Source organism: Mobula birostris, chromosome 32, assembly GCF_030028105.1.
Source record: "Mobula birostris isolate sMobBir1 chromosome 32, sMobBir1.hap1, whole genome shotgun sequence".
Classification (NCBI taxonomy): Eukaryota; Metazoa; Chordata; class Chondrichthyes; order Myliobatiformes; family Myliobatidae; genus Mobula; species Mobula birostris.
In genome coordinates, this window is record NC_092401.1 from 10,205,357 (window position 1) to 10,224,124 (window position 18,768).

The 18,768-nt window shown below is 47.1% G+C and overlaps 1 protein-coding gene across 2 annotated transcripts in view; it reads right to left on the reverse strand.

Moving 5' to 3' along the window:
- Positions 1 to 3,919: 3,919 nt before the first annotated feature.
- Positions 3,920 to 18,768, reverse strand: part of odad3 (outer dynein arm docking complex subunit 3) — a 70,418-nt gene continuing 55,569 nt past the window's right edge. For both annotated transcript variants that reach the window (XM_072248326.1, XM_072248325.1), the window contains exons 10-13: positions 11,879 to 12,035; positions 10,799 to 10,954; positions 9,623 to 9,707; positions 3,920 to 5,976 (exon numbers count right to left, since the gene is read on the reverse strand). In XM_072248326.1, the coding sequence (XP_072104427.1) occupies positions 5,759 to 5,976; positions 9,623 to 9,707; positions 10,799 to 10,954; positions 11,879 to 12,035 (616 nt within the window). In that variant the 3' untranslated portion in view covers positions 3,920 to 5,758. The remainder of the gene's footprint in view (positions 5,977 to 9,622; positions 9,708 to 10,798; positions 10,955 to 11,878; positions 12,036 to 18,768) is intronic.

Sequence of the window (18,768 nt, forward strand, 5' to 3'; positions counted from 1 at the left end):
TCATGTCAGCAGATGACTTCCTTTAGGTGAGCATACTCTGCTGGGTCGATCGATAGTCCACTTGACCCAAAAGCAGAGCAGCGGAAACAATTTATCAGTAAATGATAACTTGCATTATAGACCCCAAAATTACTAACGGTAGTGTCACTTAGCACAATGCTATTACAGCTCAGGTGTTAGAGTTCGTAGTTCAGTTCCGGCATCCTCTGTAAGCAGGCTTGTATGTTCCTTCCTGTGTGTGCGTGGGTTTCTTCTGGGTGCTCTAGTTTCCCACCCAGAGTCCAAAGACATAACGTTTAGTGGGTTAATTGGTCATTGTAAATTGTCCCCTGATTCGGCTAGTGTTAAGTTGGTGGGTTGCTGGGCGATGCAGCTCAAAAGGCCGGAAGGGCCTACTCCTCACTGTGCCTGTGCGTCAAAATAACAAGCCTCGAGAGACCGCAAGAGAGAACAGAAACTAAATACAACAGGCAACAAGCTGAACTTTAGCCAGGGAGAGCGAAAGCTACGTGCAACCTGTTGTGGCCAGCTGAATCGATGAGTGAGCAGGGACAGTGGATGAGAGCAGGGTTTAAATAGGCTGCAGGTGATGAGTCTGGAATGAGTGGCAGGTGAATCCTGTTAGCTGGGGGAAGACTGGAAGGAGCCTGTATGTGCAGGCTGCTCCAGGCAATATTGGAGAAGGATATGGATAATCATTCTCTTCTTTCAATAGTGCATATGGGAGTTGATTGTTTGTTTATTAATTATTTATTTGGATACAGCATGGAAGAGGCCCTCTCGGCTCTTTGTGCCATGCCGCCCAGCATTCCCCGATTTAATCCTGGCTTAATCACGGGATAAATTACAATGACCAATTAACTTTCCAACTGATATGTCCTTGGATGGTGGGAGGGAACCGGAGAACCTCAAGGAAACACACACACTCACGGGGAGAATGCACAGGCTCCTTACAGGCAGAGGTGGGAATTGAACCCAGGTTGCTCATACTGCAAAGCATTGCGCTAACCACTACGCTACCATACATACCATTGTTTTATATCCTACCTGGCAAGCTAGTTGGTTTAAAGTCTGATATGAACTACTGAGCCTTATAGTCAATGCCCTTCATTATGATGTCAGGGATATCAGAATAAGTTTTTCGTTCAAGTCTATGGAGTGAGAGGAGCCAAAGATGGCATCAGAGGCTTCTGCAGACCTGAGCAACTACCTTCGCTTCGTCCGCGGAATAGTTTAAATCTCCTCTTCTTGTGTCTTGTTCTGTCTGAGATGTTGAAGTGTCGGGATGGACAGTAGTTTTTGATGGACTCTAGATCATGGTGTCTGGGGGCTTTGCTATTGCTTGCATGGAGGGTTGGAGGTGTTGATGCTTGTTGGAGCAAATAGGGGAAGAGGGAGAGGGGAGTGTTGATGCTTTTGCTGTTGCTTGTGTGTGGGAGGAGGGAAGGGGGGCTTTGGGATTCTAATGTTTTCTGTCATTCATTCTTTGGGTTATTTTTCTCTCTGTTTTGTGGATGTCTGTGAAGATTAAGAATTTCAGGTTGCATGTTGTATACATTCTCTGGTATTAAATTGAATCATTGAAAGTGTTTTGCACTGAACCATTGCTGACATATTGATATAGAAATGAATTCTACTCTCCTTGGTCTGCTCAGTTCACACACATTGGCCCTCTGAGGTATAATTCAACAAATTGTACAACTTTATCAAATAAAATGAGCTGTAATTCTAGGGATTGGATTCTCTGTTTCCAGATATGACCAATTATTCTGTCACTGGAAATATTGAGTGTCAGTAAGTTTGCGACAAGTCTTATGCAATGAACAGGATAAATCATAACTGTGGGCTTGCGGTCTAATTTAATCTTACCAAATTTAGTTACCAAGCTAGAAATACTTATATCCCTTGAATAAAAAGGTCCGGCACAGTTTATCAAGACGTACAGTAGTTCCAGTTAATTGTGCCCAACAGCTGATTTTAGAGATCATTAGAAATTAACACCAGACATAAACCTGTGCATTTTTAAAGGACTCAAATGTCCCTTCAATCGTGTTAATGTCAGCTGAGTATACACAACAGCCATATGTAGACATTCTGAAGTGCCTCTTAATTCAAATGTTCCCTCTGTTTCCCTTTCCACAGATGCTGCCTGACCTGCAGATTATTTCCAGCGTTTTCTGAGTCCATCTTGGTTTTTCGGCATCTGCAATATTTTAAGGTTTACACATTGTCAGGCTTCGGTGCAGACTTTATGCATCAGCTTATCCCACCTACAGTTCATGACCACAAAACTCTTACAACTGGGCTCAGATCATTGACTCTAGGTCTCTCTAAGATCATAACAAATAGAGGTAGGAGACACTTCAGCCCTCGTACTTACTATATAAGATCATGGCTTATCTTTCAATAGAGTAATGAGATAGAAACATAGAAAACCTACAGCAGAAAACAGGCCCTTTGGCCCACAAAGCTGTGCCGTACATGTCCTTACCTTAGAAATTACCTAGGGTTACCCATAGCCCCCTATTCTTCTAAGCTCCATGTACCTATCCGGGAGTCCCTTAAAAGACCGTATCATATTCACCTCCACCACCGTCGCTGGTAGCCCATTCCATGTGCTCACCACTCTCTGCGTAAAAAAAACTTACCCCTGACATCTCCTCTGTACCTACTTCCAAGCACCTTAAAACTGTGTCCTCTCTTGCTAACCATTTCAGCCCTGGGGAAAAGCCTCTGACTATCCACACGATCAATGCCTCTCATCATCTTATACAACTCTATCAGGTCACCTCTCAGTCTACGTTGCTCCAAAGAGAAAAGGCCGAGTTCACTCAACCTATTCTCATAAGGCATGCTCCCCCATCCAGACAACATCCTTGTAAATCTCTGCACCCTTTCTATGGTTTCCACATCCTTCCTGTAGTGAGGCAACCAGAACTGAGCACAGTACTCCAAGTGGGGTCTGATCAGTGTCCTATATAGCTGCAACATTACCTCTCAGCTCCTAAATTCAATCCCACGATTGATGAAGGCCAATGCCCCATATGCTTTCTTAACCACAGAGTCAACCTGCGCGGCAGCCTTGAGTGTCCTATGGACTCAGACCCCAAGATCCCTCTGATCCTCCACACTGCCAAGAGTCTATTAATACTATATTCTGCCATCATATTTGACCTACCAAAATGAACCACCTCACAGTTATCTGGGTTGAACTCCATCTGCCACTTCTCAGCCCAATTTTGCATCCTATCTATGTCCTGCTGTAACCTCTGACAGCCCTCCACACTATTCATTGGTCGCCAACCTCCATGCAGAATATGACCCATCTACAACCACCCTTTGCCTTCTGTGGGCTCAGTTCTGGATCCAGAACATGGTAAACTTTGCTGGTTTACCATGCCAAGGAAACTGTGGCTCTCTGATATATTTATAGGTTGTTCCATGTTCTGAACTTCTGCCAGTCTGTCTGAATCCGGTTGCAATCCCTCTGAGGACAGTTGGTGGCCTAAGAACTTCACCTCCAACTCTCAAAACTCACATTTCTCTTTGTTCGGGGCGATCTCAGCCTGTTTCAGTTTCTCCAAGGCAGCTTCCACTCTTTTGTCATATTCCTCACTTGAGCCTCGGAAGATGGAGTATATGGTCCATGTGGTAGACTACTCCTTCCAGTCCCTCCAGAATTTGGTTCATCCTTATCTGAAAGAGTTCAGGGGCTGATGAGATACCAAAAGGGAGTCTCTTGAAGGCATTCCATCTATCTAGTGTAACCCTCGGGCTTGGCTAGCCACTTAACCTAGGGAAGACAGCCTCCGACCCGGCCAAACTTGAGAAATTTTGTTTGGGTGGATGCTACGTGATGTGTTCCCCTGTTACAAATCAGTACCACGAAAAAGCAAACAGTACACAATATGCAATTAAATGATTGAGCTTTATAATTCTTAATTTGACTGTAGGTTAGTAAAGAAACAAAAAAAAAAGGGCCCATTTACATGAAACTGTCTAATGTGCACGTTGGAGCTCCAGTTTCTGTCCGTTCTTCCCCCATCGACCTCCTCCGAGCATCGCGGCCCCTCAGACCCTCGCTCCGTCCATTCCTTCTGGTAGTCGACCAACTCCCTCCGCTCGCGTCTTCTCTCTCCATCTCTCCCTCTGGAGCCTGGCTGACATCTTCTACTTCCCTTCATACCCTCTCTTGCTCTTTTGATGGTGTGTGAGAGCCTGTTGGTCCTCGAGTAAGGGGACTCAGAGAAGCAAAGCAGAAGGTCGTAAACGTTGAAGTGATGCTGCAGCTTGTAACGTCGAAACAGCGAGCTGCTGGTCTCCTGCTCTCGTTCACTGCAGGAGCAATCTCTCTCTCTCCCTCACTAGTGAGAGAGAGCCTATCTGAGATACCCAAATGTTGGCTTGGACTCTAGACCGACATCTCTTTGGGGGCTTTGCTATTGCTTGCATGGTGGGGGAGGAGGAGGAGGGGGGTTGGTGCTTTTGCTGAAGGGGTAGGTTGATGCTTGCGTGTGGGAGGGGAGGGGGAGGTTTTGGGGTTCTAATGTTTATATAACCATATATAACCATATAACAATTACAGGACGGAAACAGGCCATCTCGGCCCTTCTAGTCCGTGCCGAACAATGTTTCTGTCATTCGTTCCTTGGGTTTTTTTCTGTTTTGTGGATGGCTGTGAAGAGTAAGAACTTAAGGTTGTATACTGTATACATTCTCTGATATGAAATGGAACCATTTGAATCATTAATCCTTTTGACTGAATATCCACTTCTTGGGTTGAGAATTCTAAGGATTCACTTCCATTCTGAATGAATACATTTCTTCCCATCCCTATCCTTACTAGCCTATTCTCATTTTGAGCCTTCGTTCTGGACCCTCATCCCTCCCCCGCCCCCCCCAGCCAGAGAAAACATTACCCATGCATCCACCCTGTCAATAAAATTGAAATTAAAACAAAAAATGCAGAAGCTGGAAATCTAAACTAAAAATAGAAAAGGTTAAAAATAGAATACCAGGCAGCATCGAACTAACCATAAGTATGATGCTGTGATCTGCTCACTCTTTCCAGCATTTTAGGTTATCTACCCTGTCAAATCTGGTAAGAATTTTTATGACAGATTTCAGTAGCAACTGGATTGAGGTGAGCTAATGGAGGATATCAACTAAACAAAGCCATTATCGGACTGAATTTGCAAGCTCCAATTATCTACTGCATATACACTGGTATCCAGATCAGGGTCTCCAATAAACTTTACAAGGTTTCAAATTATTTATTTGACTAGTTCAAGTTTACTCCACCTTCCTACAGTTGCAGGTCCTTTCTGCGATCCTCGGGTTTTTTAAACTAGGAAAAAGATATTGTCTAATCTTCACCCTTAACATTTAACATTTATATTGTACTGAAATAATGGGGCAAGAATAGGTCCATTAGCCTCTGATTAAAGATCTCCAAAATATCACTGTCTCACTCAAATGCAAATTGTTTCTACTGCAAATTTACAGAATTTACTATTGTTTCAGAATTGGTATTTTTAAAGTTTTTCCAACTAGCGATGACCTCATTGTGTTTCCTGGTGTGGGCTGAAGTTTAGAAGTCTGAGTCTGCTGCTCAGACTCCAATGGGATTCTAATCTACTGCTTGCTTCAAATTGCCACACCCTGCAAATCTTTCCAATCATCCCTCACTCAGTTCCTCTGGCTACCTTCTTGGACTGTTGCAAGCCACCTGCAACCTGCGAGCCAGAGGCACAGCGAACTAGCGAACAAGGATGGGGAGGGGCAGAGGGCTTCCTTCATGCGCCGATCTCTGTTTTGCCTCCCTCCTTTTGGGGCGAGACTTCCTTTTGGTTTTCCAGTCAACAATCTGCTGTGACTGTCGCTTCAGCATTGCCCTTGTGATAATGTCACCAGAATTGTCTCCACTGTCATTATCTTCATCAGTATCAACATCACCATCATCATCATCCTCGGCATCTGCAATAGGAAAACCTTCAGTTACTCATCACTGGGAGGGGGGGGTCCTTCAAAATTACAAAAGAAGAGATGGTGGAGGAGAAGTGCAAGGAAGCAGACACACAGCAATCCCGCAGCAGAAGGAAGGGAGAAAGAGAGAAAGGGAGGGGGGTGGGGGGGAGATAGAGAGAGAGAGAGGTGGGGGAGGTAGAGAGAGAGGGGGAGGGGAGAGAGAAGGGAAAGAGAGAAGAGAGAGAGACAAGAGGGAGAGAAAGACAGAGAGAGAAAGAGAGAGCAGTAAAGAGAGGGCAGAGAGAGAGCAGTAGAGAGAGAGAGAGGAAAAGAGAGAGGGAGAAAGAGAGAGAGAGAGCAGTAGAGACAGAGAAAGGGGAGAGAGAGAGGTAGAGAGAGGGAGGGAGAGAAAGAGGGGAGAGAGAAGGGAGAGAGAGAGAAAGAGAGGAAGAAAGAGAGAGAGCAGTAGAGACAGAGAAAAGGGAAAAGAGAGAGGTAGAGAGAGGGGGAGGGGAGAGGAAGAGGGGAGAGAGAAGGGAGAGAGAGAGGAGAGAAGGAGAGAGACAGAAGGAGAGGGAGAGAGGGTAAAGGATGGATAGAGAGAGAGAAGGAAAGGGAGGAAGAGAAATATGAAGATAGGGTGGTGCAGTCACAGAGTGAAAGACAGAACAAAAGACAACAAAACTGGATGCACATAATACTTCAAGCTGCTCCTAATAAGCTCAAGGCTGATTTGATAATTAGCCCCTTCTTCGCTTTTCAATCTGACCCCCATAACTATTAAACTGCCTTGGTTCAAAATTACTGCATACCTCAGCATCAAGTATACTCATGGTTCAGTTCCCACAGTCTACAGAACTGAAAAGTTTCACAACCCTCAGAAAAATTCCTCATCCTTTCAGTCTTAAAAGGATACCCTTTCAGTCTAAGACTATGTACCTTAGTTCCAAATTCCCTGACGGGTAAACATCTTCACAGCAAACACTCCGTCAAGCACTGTCAGAATCTTCCATGCTCTAATAACATTACCTCCTGTTTTTCTAAACTTCAGAAAGCGCAGGACAACATTTTTTCCAAGAGTGAAATCGCAGAGTAGTAAAACAGAAGTCATTGAGTCATACTGCACGGAAACAAATGCTTTAGCCCACCAAGTTCATACAAACCATCAAACAGGTCCTTTAACTCACCGAGTCCACAAAAACCATCAAGCAGATCCTTTAGCTCACCGAGTTCACACAAACCATCAAACAGGTCCTTCAGCCCACCGAGTTCATACAAACCATCAAACAGGTCCTTCAGCCCACCGAGTTCACACAAACCATCAATCAGATCCTTTAGCCCACTGAGTTCATACAAACCATCAAACAGGTCCTTTAACTCACCGAGTCCACAAAAACCATCAAGCAGATCCTTTAGCTCACCGAGTTCACACAAACCATCAAACCATTCACAATGATCCCACATTAATCCCTTTTCATTGTTAACCCCACTGTCATCATCCCCCCAAAGACACCACCATTTGCTTCCAGACTTGGGGCCAACTAACCTCCCAACCTGCATGTCTTTGGGATGTGGGAGAAAATTGGAGCACCCTGAGGAAACGCACAAAATCACAGGGAAGAAAAACCCACAATCCATATAGAGAGCACCTGAGGCTGTTTGATCCTGAGTCTCAGGCTTGCTACTAGAGCAGGGGTTCCCAACAGTTTTTTAGGCCATTGACCCCAACCATTAACCTTGAAATGCCTCAATAGAGTGGATGTGGAAAGAATGTTTCCTATGATGGTAGAGTCAAAGACCAGAGGACACAGCCTCAGACTAGAGAGACATCCATTTAGAATGGAGATGAGGAGGAATTTCTTTAGCCGGGGGGGTGAATCTGTGGAATTCATTGCCACAGGCAGCTGTGGAGGCCAAGTCATTAGGTAAATTCAAGGTAGAGGTCGATGGATTCCTGATTGGTCAGGGCATGGAGGCATAGAGGGGGAAGGCAGGAGATAGGAGCTGAGAGGGAAAATGGATCAGCTGTGATGAAATGGCAGAGCAGACTCGATGGGCCAAATAGCCTAATTCTGCTCCTATACCTTATGGTCTTACGGTCTCACTAACTGAGGGATCCATGGACTCCAGGTTAGGAACCCCTGTACTAGACAAGAGTTTGTGAAATACTTGCAATATTTTACTCAGTTTTGTCAAACAGTGTCATATTCCTTTTCGGAGCAGATGTGAGCTTATAGTCATAGTCATACTTCATTGATCCCGGGGGAAACTGGTTTTCGTTACAGTTGCACCATAAATAATTAAATAGTAATAATAAAACCATAAATAGTTAAATAGTAATATGTAAATTATGCCAGGAAATAAGTCCAAGACCAGCCTATTGGCTCGGGGTGTCTGACCCTCCAAGGGAGGAGTTGTAAAGTTTGATGGCCACAGGCAGGAATGACTTCCTATGACACTCTACGTGTTGCATCTCGGTGGAATGAGTCTCTGGCTGAATGTACTCCTGTGCCCAACCAGTACATTATGTAGTGGATGGGAGACATTGTCCAAGATGGCATGCAACTTGGACAGCATCCTCTTTTCAGACACCACCGTCAGAGAGTCCAGTTCCATCCCCACAACATCACTGGCCTTACGAATGAGATTGTTGATTCTGTTGGTGTCTGCTACCCTCAGCCTGCTGCCCCAGCACACAACAGCAAACATGATCGCACTGGCCACCACAGACTCGTAGAACATCCTCAGCATCGTCTGGCAGATGTTAAAGAACCTCAGTCTCCTCAGAAAATAGAGACGGCTCTGACCCTTCTTGTAGACAGCCTCAGTGTTCTTTGACCAGTTCAGTTTATTGTCAATTCGTATCCCCGGGTATTTGTAATCCTCCACCATGTCCACACTGACCCCCGGATGGAAACAGGGGTCGCCGGTACCTTAGCTCTCCTCAGGTCTACCACCAGCTCCTTAGTCTTTTTCACATTAAGCTGCAGATAATTCTGCTCACACCATGTGACAAAGTTTCCTACTGTAACCCTGTACTCAGCCTTATCTCCCTTGCTGAGTCATCAGAAAACTTCTGAAGATGACAAGACTCTGTGCAGCAGTTGAAGTCCGAGGTGTAAATGGTGAAGAGAAAGGGAGACAAGACAGTCCCCTGTGGAGCCCCAGTGCTGCTGATCACTCTGTCGGACACACAGTGTTGCAAGCACACGTACTGCGGACTGCCAGTCAGACCAGAACCAGGTGTGAAGAACCAGGTAAGTGTAGGTTGGTGACGGGAGTCACACCTGCAGCTGGATGCAGGGCAGATGCTCATTTTCTGCCTTTGCAAAAGAGACAAATTTAGAAATTTGTTCTGGTTTTGTTTTTGTCCTCTCTTGGTAGGGAAGTAACGTGAAGCTGCAGGAAGTTGTGGATCAGACAAAGGTGAGGGAATATCAGATCCCTGTTTCATTATGAAGCATTCTCCTGTTACAACTTGATTCCTAGATTATTTCATTTTCAAAGCTTTTTCTGAATTATTTACTGACACTCACAGTAAGAATATATAGTTGGTTACGGCCAAGCAAATGAAACAGAGCTTTAGTTTTATAACGCTATGAGACGATGTGCCGTAAATAATGTGATTTAACAAAACCTGAATGTGGATTCTCACCCTCGTGTACATCAAGCTTTTGAGCCACAGGTAGCTTCACCCGCATATTGTAGGGTGGGAGTTTGCCTTCCACGCTGGCGTGGAACTGAAAGACAAAAATAATATTGTCAACATCCAACTCACTGCCAGCAAGTGGATTGACAACAGGAACTGACAATCACTGGGGATTTACTCAGGTCTTTCCCAACCCACACCCCCTCCTGGCAATCCCACCCAGGGTCTCCCCCATTCGCCTAAGTAATGGGGCATATCCTTGTTACCCTTTCTCCTTCTCGTAGTTAGGCATACACCTATCATCTCCAGGTAAATACATCCCTATCCCCTGAGTATTGTAGGTCTTGCCCCATCACTACTAATGAGAAGTCTCCATCGCAGTGGTGAGATATACTCCTCCTTCCCATAAATAGGACATATTCCCCTTTGCCCCAAGGAAATGGATGTATATACCTCCTTCCCATTACCACTCCCTCCACCCATCCAAAATAGAGAATGGGAACAGCTAGTTGTCAATCATTCGAGGATTCGCGTACAGGAGCAGGGAGGTACTACTGCAGTTGTACAAGGCCTTGGTGAGACCACACCTGGAGTATTGTGTGCAGTTTTGGTCCCCTAATCTGAGGAAAGACATCCTTGCCATAGATGGAGTACAAAGAAGGTTCACCAGATTGATTCCTGGGATGGCAGGACTTTCATATGATGAAAGACTGAATCGACTAGGCTTATACTCGTTGGAATTTAGAAGACTGAGGGGGGTTTTATTGAAACGTATAAAACCCTAAAGGGATTAGACAGATTAGATGCAGGAAGATTGTCCCCGATGTTGGGGAAGTCCAGGACGAGGGGTCACAGTTTGAGGATAAAGGGGAAGCTTTTTAGGACCGAGATGAGGAAAAACTTCTTCACACAGAGAGTGGTGAATCTGTGGAATTCTCTGCCACAGGAAACAGTTGAGGCCAGTTCATTGGCTATATTTAAGAGGGAGTTAGATATGACCCTTGTGGCTACGGGGATCAGGGGCTATGGAGAGAAGGCAGGTACAGGGTTCTGAGTTGGATGATCAGCCATGATCGTACTGAATGGCAGTGCAGGCTCGAAGGGCCAAATGGCCTACTCCTGCACCTATTTTCTATGTTTCTATGTTTAATCACTTAGTGAAAAGATTGAATTCTCTCACACCTCGTCCTCTTCCATCAACTGCAGCATGTTGTTCAGGTCTAACGCACTGAGGTGTTGGTAGAGTTGCAGCAGCTCGGCCTCGGCTGCCGACAGCAGGTCCAACACAGACTCATCCGAGCTGGGACTCAGGACCACAGTGGGAATGCTATCCTGCGACTGCACAAAAGTAAACATTTTAGTCACGTGTCAATCTGCAGCCAAACAGTAACGTGAGCATTCACAAATGCAGGGAATGGCAGGATTATCCCAATACAAAGCCAACCTGTATTGAATAATCTGGATTTGATCATAATATTCACTAATAGGAATTCACCAGATTGCTCCTGAATACAGTGTCTGAAATCAATGGGATTATTCCCATCAACATCTCCAGGAAGAGGTACAGTCGACATTTCAGGCCGAGACCCTGCATCAGGACGAACTGAAGGAAGAGCTAGTAAGAGTTTCAAATCTCTTACTAGCTCTTCCTTCAGTTAGTCCTGATGAAGGGTTTCGGCCTGAAACGTCGACTGTACTTCTTCCTAGAGATGCTGCCTGGCCTGCTGCGTTCACCAGCAACTTTTATGTGTGTTGCTTGAATTTCCAGCATCTGCAGAATTCCTCGTGTTTGGGATTATTCCCATGTTTGGTATACTTTGGAAAAAGGTGCTCACTGTCTGCAATGGAACGGATTATGTATATGGAATATCTGTAACTTATTAAATACTCTCTGTCTGGATTAATTCCCTAATGGAATTGATCATCTGGAACACACTGGAATAAATCAGATTATTCCCTGTCTGAATTACTCTGAAGTCCATAACGTTATATAAGTCCCTGTCTGAAATCAATCAGATTAGTCAGTTCTGGAACACTCATCATCATTACGTGCCCTGTCGTATCACATAGGCAATCATGGTCTATTCATGACCGTGATTGTTCTTGGCAATCTTTTCTACAGAAGAGGTTTGCCATTGCCTTCTTCTGGGAAGAACACTGTGGAATGCATCCGATAACTCTCTGTCCGCAATACTCAGATGAGTTTCCTGACTCTCTGAGATACTCTGGTGTGATGATTTGTACCACTACGCCATCACTTACGACTTCCACATGTCGCATTTTTTCAGAGATATGCTCCATGCCAGCTTTAATGGACAGAGTGATACGGCTGACGTACTCAAGATCCTCTATTAACTTGTCTCGTCGTTTTTGCTCATCCTCCAGGTGTGCCTGCAGCTCCGTTAACAATTTCTGCTCACTGTGTCAAAAACCAGAAAAGAAAGTGGAAACATTAAATGATCAGGAAGGGTAGGATCTCAGTTCAAGTGGAAGTCCTGATCCACTTCTGTGCAACAAACAGGCTCTTTCTAATTTTCCTTACGACAGTTCTACAGTTCAATGTACTGACTGAAAGGAAGAAATATGAAATAACTGTCAAGTCTTTAGATTTTTTTTAGATTATGAAGACACGTAGTCCCCTTTTATTGTCATTTAGTAATGCATGCGTTAAGAAATGATACATTATTTCCTCTGGTGTGATATCACAAAACACAGGACAAACCAAGAATGAAAAAATTGACAAAACCACATAATTATACATATAGTTACAAACGGTGTAACAATACCATAACTTGATGAAGAAATTCCGTGAGCACAGTAAAGTTCAAAGTTTCTCAAACATCCCACATCTTACGCAGACGGGAGAAAGAAGAAAAACTCTCCCTGCCATGCCGACCACAATCCGACTCTGAGTCATCCGAAAACTTCGAGCTCTGATCAGCTCTCCGACACTGAGTACTGAGCGGCATCTCTGCCGAACGATTCGACCTCAATCTCGGTCGCCAAAAGCAGGCAAGGCCGGGGATTTTGAGGCCTACCCTCCGAAAGTTATAGTTTTGAGTAAGATTGATGTCTGTATGAAGCAACAGTGACTGTTCAGAATAAACTGAAAAATTGTACATTTTGTTTCCTTCTCATGCCTTCACTTCTTCCCTGTAGAGCACCTCCCTCTGGTGCTCCTCCCCCTTCCTTTTCTTAGAAATCTTCTGTCCTCTGCAATTCGATTCCCCCTCTCCAACCCGCTGTACCTTTCACCAGTCAATTTGCTCTTTCCTTCAACCCCTCCCCCTCTCCTGGTTATAAGGAAAGATTAAATAAGCTAGGACTTTATTCCTTGGAATGTAGAAGATTGGGAGGAGAATTGTTAGAGGTATACAAAATTATGAGGGGTACAGATAGGGTAAATGCAAGCAGCCTTTTTTCCACTGAGGTGGGTGAAGCACCTTCAATAACTCCAAAAGACTGAGGTTAGATAAAATACCGAAAGGCTTTTATTCGCTGTACAATACGACCTCCATGGTGAGTGTCTGCCCCCGGACTGAGGGGGAGGGGCAATGCGAAATCACCTTTATACAGGAATTTATGGGAGGAGCCACAGGGGCAGTCAGCAGAGGTGTGTGTCCAGACAGTTAACCGAGTTACAACATATATACATGGTTTACCACATTCACCCCTCCTTTTTTAAAAAAAGAGTCCCGCGATGTGAAGTGACTGACAGTATTTAAAACAAGTATATTTACAGGTCAAGTCTATCAGGCAGTCGAGTCCGTCGCTGTGATCTACGTAGCACCGGCGATGGCGGTTGTGCTGGCTCTGGCCTGACTTGAGGTGCCAGCACGTTAGGCGTTGGTAATCCCTCGTGCGTGTGTGTCACACCCGGGATGGGAGTGTCATGTGGTGTCTGTGTAGGGTTTGGAGTGCACGGTGTCTCGTGGATACATACATTGGTGGGTACGGGGTCAGTAGTCACCACGCAGTGTTCAGGGTAGGGGCCCGGTGCTCCTGCGGGCGCCAGGTCGCGGATGGAGACCGTGCCCTCCCGCCCATCAGGTAAAACCACGTAGGCATACTGGGGGTTCGCATGAAGTAAGTGAACCCTCTCGACTATCGGGGAGTATTTATTGTTCCTTGCATGTTTCCGGAGCAGCACTGGCCCCGGGGACATCAGCCAAGTTGGTAGGGTGGTCCCAGTGGTCGACTTTTTGGGAAAAGAAAAGAGCCGCTCATGAGGGGTGGCATTGGTGGCTGTGCATAACAGGGAGTGGATGGAGTGGAGTGCCTCGGGAAGGACCTCCTGCCAGCGGGAGACCGGCAGTCCCTTTGACCTGAAGGCTAAGAGTGTGGCTTTCCACACCATGGCATTCATCTTCTCCACCTGTCCATTCCTCCGGGGATTATAGCTCGTGGTCCTACTAGTAGCAATTCCCCTAGCCAGCAGGTATTGGCGCAGCTCGTCACTCATAAACGAGGACCCTCTGTCACTGTGGATATAGCATGGGTATCCGAACAGAGTGAAGAGCTTGCGCAGGGCTTTTATAACTGATGTGGTAGTGGTGTCGGGGCAGGGGATGGCGAAGAGGAACCGCGAGCACTCGTCGATAACGTTAAGAAAGTACACATTGCGGTCGGTGGAGGGAAGGGGGCCCTTAAAGTCAACACTCAGTCGCTCAAAGGGGCGTGTGGCCTTGATTAGTTGTGCCTTTTCAGGTTGGTAGAAGTGCGGTTTGCACTCTGTGCAGACTTGGCAGTCCCTGGTCATTGTCCTGATCTCCTCAAGGGAGTGAGGCAGGTTCCGGGCTTTCACGAAGTGGAAAAGCCGGGTGACCCCCGGGTGGCAAAGATCTACATGTAGGGCGTATAGCCGGTCGACCTGCGCGCTGGCGCATGTTCCCTGGGATAGGGCATCGGAGGGCTCGTTGAGCTTCCCAGGCCTGTACATGATGTCATAGTTGTAGGTGGAGAATTCGATTCTCCACCTCAGAATTTTATCATTTTTGATTTTGCCTCGCTGTTGGTTGCTAAACATGAATGCGACTGAGCTCTGGTCAGTTAGCAGGGTGAACCTTTTGCCGGCGAGATAGTGCCTCCAGTGCCTAATAGCTTCCACTATAGCCTGGGCCTCTTTCTCCACTGCGGAGTGCCGAAGTTCAGGGCCTTGAAGAGTACGGGAGAAGAATGCCACTGGTCTTCCTGCCTGGTTGAGGGTAGCAGCCAGTGCAAAGTCAGAGGCGTCACTCTCTACTTGGAAGGGAATGGCCTCATCCAGCGCATGCATTGCTGCTTTGGCAATGTCCACTTTTATGCAGCTGAAGGCCACGCGGGCCTCGGCTGAGAGGGGGAATGTGGTGGACTTGACCAGGGGGCGGGCCTTGCCTGCGTAGTTAGAGACCTATTGGGCGTAATATGAAAAGAAGCCCAGGCACCTTTTGAGGGCTCTAAGAGTGTTGGGAAGAGGGAGTTCCAACAGGGGGCACATATGGTCGGGGTCAGGGCCAATGACTCCATTCTCCACGACACACCCCAGGATAGCAAGTCGGGTGGTCCCGAATACACACTTGTCCTTGTTATCGCTGAGATTGAAAGCTTTGGCTGCTTGGAGAAATTTTTGGAAGTTGTTGTCGTGATCCTGCCGGTCGTGACCGCAGATGGTGATGTTATCCAGATATGGGAACGTGGCCTTCAGTTCGCACTGGTCCACCATCCGGTCCATTGCCCTCTGGAAGACAGATACACCATTCGTGACACCGAAGGGGATGCGCAGGAAGTGATAAAGCCTGCCGTCCGCCTCGAAGGCAGTGTAAGGATGGTCCTCCCGGCGGATGGGGAGCTGATGGTAAGCGGATTTTAAATCTATGGTCGAGTACACCTTGTACTGTGTTATCTGATTAACCATATCCGCGATGCAGGGTAGAGGGTACGCGTCGAGCTGCGTGAACCTATTGATGGTCTGGCTATAGTCCACGACCATCCTATTCTTCTCCCCGTTCCGAACAACGACCACCTGCGCCCTCCGAGGACTTGTGCTTGCCTCAATGACCCCCTCCCTGAGCAGCCGCTGCACCTCCGACTTAATGAAAGCTCTGTCCCCCGCGCTGTACCTCCTGCTTTTAGTTGCCACGGGTTTACAGTCGGGGGTCAGGTTGGCGAACAGCGGTGGGGAAGGGATCCTGAGGGTGGAGAGGCCGCAAGTGGTGTCGGTAGTGCGGCATTTGGCATGGTGTTGGGTGGGATGTGCGGGTCGGTGTGTGTGTGTGGTCAGTAGCGGGGTATGTGACGTATCCCTACAAAACTGGGGATTTACGACAGTAATTGGTGTGAGAGGCCCGTCATACGCCATTGTCATGCTTTTCAGGTGGCTCTGGAAGTCAAGCCCCAATAGCACAGGGGCACACAGTTGAGGCATGACCAGTAATGTAAAGTCTCGATATTCTGTGCCCTGCACCACTCGCGTCACTACACAACACCCCCCCCCCGATGTCTATCGTATGTGACCCGGAAGCCATGGTGACCCTCTGACTTACCGGCCGTATCATGAGTCCACAATGTTGCACCGTGTCGGGGTGGATAAAACTGTGCTGCCCGTGTCAAACAGGTAGCTTGTCCTGTGCCCCTCCACCAGGATGTCCATCATTGACCTTGCGAGCTGGTGGGGAGCGCTTTGGTCGAGGGTCACGGAAGCCAGGGTTGGGTTGCTGTCTTGGTCCGGCGCGGTGGGGTGCCCCGTGAGCACCCGTTGGTCGTAGGCGGTGGGAGGTGGCGCCGACCAAGATGGCCACCCCCATGTCTCGCACGTGGTGGCGGCATGCAGGGAAGATGGCAGCCCCCATGTCTCGCACATGGTGGCGGCGTGCAGGCAAGATGGCGACCCCCATGTCTCGCACGCGGCGCTGCTCAATCCCGCTCGCGGTTTGGACTTACAGACCTTGGTGAAGTGGCCTTTCTTTCCGCAGCTGGAGCAGGTAGCTTCTTGGGCCGGGCAACGTTTCCTGGGGTGCTTCTCCAGTCCGCAGAAGTAGCACTTCGCGAACTCGTGACTGGCAGCAGCCGAGGTTGATTCGCCGGCGGGTTGCGGAGTCTGCGGCGCCCATGAGGTCATTGGGGGATCGTGTGCCTGGAGAGCCTCGGAGTTATGCAGAGCGGCCTCCAGCGTGTCGGCCAGTTCGATAGCCGAACTTAAGGCAAGATCGGCTTTTTCCAACAGCCGCTGGCGCACGTACACTGACCTGGTCCCCGTGACGAAGGCGTCTCTCACTAGGAGCTCTGCATGCTGAGCCGCCGTCAGCTCCTGGCAATTGCAGGCCCGCACGAGCGTCTGTAGGGCCTGGATGAACTCAGCACTCGATTCCCCGGACCGTTGTTGCCGTGTCGCTAAGCGGTGCCGAGCATAGACGCTGTTTATCGGCCACAGGTATTGGCCTTTGAGGGTGCTCATTGCGCCATCGTAGCTCGGCTGGTCTCTGATCAGCGAATAGACCCGTGGACTGACCCTGGAGAGTAGGACTCTGCGCTTCGCTACGGGGTCGGTCGCTTTAATCTCCTCTAGGTACGCTTCGAAGCAGGCCAGCCAGTGTTCGAAAGCATTTCCAGCTTCAGGTGTTTGCGGATTGAGGTCTAATTTGTCGGGTCTCAGTACATGTTCCATGCTTTAAAATGTACAGCGAATAAAATTGAAGCACCTTCAATAATTCCAAAAGACTGAGGTTAGGTAAAATACCAGAAGGCTTTTATTCGCTGTACAATACGACCTCCATGGTGAGTGTCTGCCCCCGGACTGAGGGGGAGGGGCAAGGCGAAACACCTTTATAGAGGAATCTGTGGGAGGAGCCACGGGGCAGTCAGCTGAGGGGTGTGTCCAGACAGTTAACCCAGTTACAACATACATATGGTTTACCACAGTGGGGGGGTGGGACTACAACTAGAGGTCATGGGTTAAGGGTGAAAGCTGAAAAGTTTAAGGGGAACATGAGGAGAAAGTTCTTCACTCAGGTGGTTGTGAGAATGTCGAACGAGCTGCCAGTTCAGGTGGTGCATGCAAGCTCGATTTCAACGCTTAAGAAAAGTTTGGATAAGTACCTGGATAGTAGGGGTATGGAGGCCTATGGTCTCGTTGCTGGTCAATGGGAGTAGGTAGTTTAAATGGTTCGGCAAGGGCTAGATGGGCCAAAGGGCCTGTTTCTCTGCTGTACTTTTCTATGACTCTAAAACTATTAAAAAACCTAAAGTAAATTCTATAAATTGGTGTGTGATAGGTTTTTTACACCAGTTGTCAAAATGTGCAGACAATTTTCTAACAAATATGTGGGCTCTTTAAGATCTGATGGAGACAAAAACTGCTATCTTGGAAGCAGGGGAAATACAGCCTAATTTCTGTTTCAGTGAATGCCAGAGCATTACTAAGGATAGAGGAAGTGAATACTTGGAATTTTATTTTCATTCAGAGACAGACCTGATTGAATTTTTTTTGAAGAACTAACTAAAATAGCGGATAAGGGAATATCTGTGGATGATATTTATGCATATTTATCCAAATGTTTACCTTTTAAAACTGTTTGTCAAAGTTTGTCATGAAGGTTAGAATTTGGAACAGGAACAGGCCCTTCAGCCTTTCAATGTTGTGCCGAGCCAGCGAAAAAGTAAATCAAAAACTCCCTAAAACTAATCCCTTCTACCTGCACCATGTCCATATCCCCCATCTTCCTCAGATCCATGTGCTTATCCAAACATCTCATAAAGGCCCCTACTGTATTTGCCTCTACCACCTTATCATGCAGTGCATTCCAGGCATCCGTGACTCCCAGTAAAAAACTTACCTCTCACATCCCCTTTGAAACCCCTCTCACCTTCAATGCATGCCCCCTGGAATTAGATATTTCAACACTGAGAAACAGATAATCTCTGTCCACTCTATCTATGCCTCTCAAAATCTTACAGATCTCTATCAGTTCTCCCCTCAGCCTTGACACCCCAAAGGAAACAACACAAGTTTGTCCGGGGGGGGGCTTCTTCACACAGAGAGTGGTGGGAGTATGGAATGAGCTGCCAGACGAGGTGGTAAATGCGGGTTCTTTTTTAACATTTAAGAATAAATTGGACAGATACATGGGTGGGAGGTGTATGGAGGGATATGGTCCATGTGCAGGTCAGTGGGACTA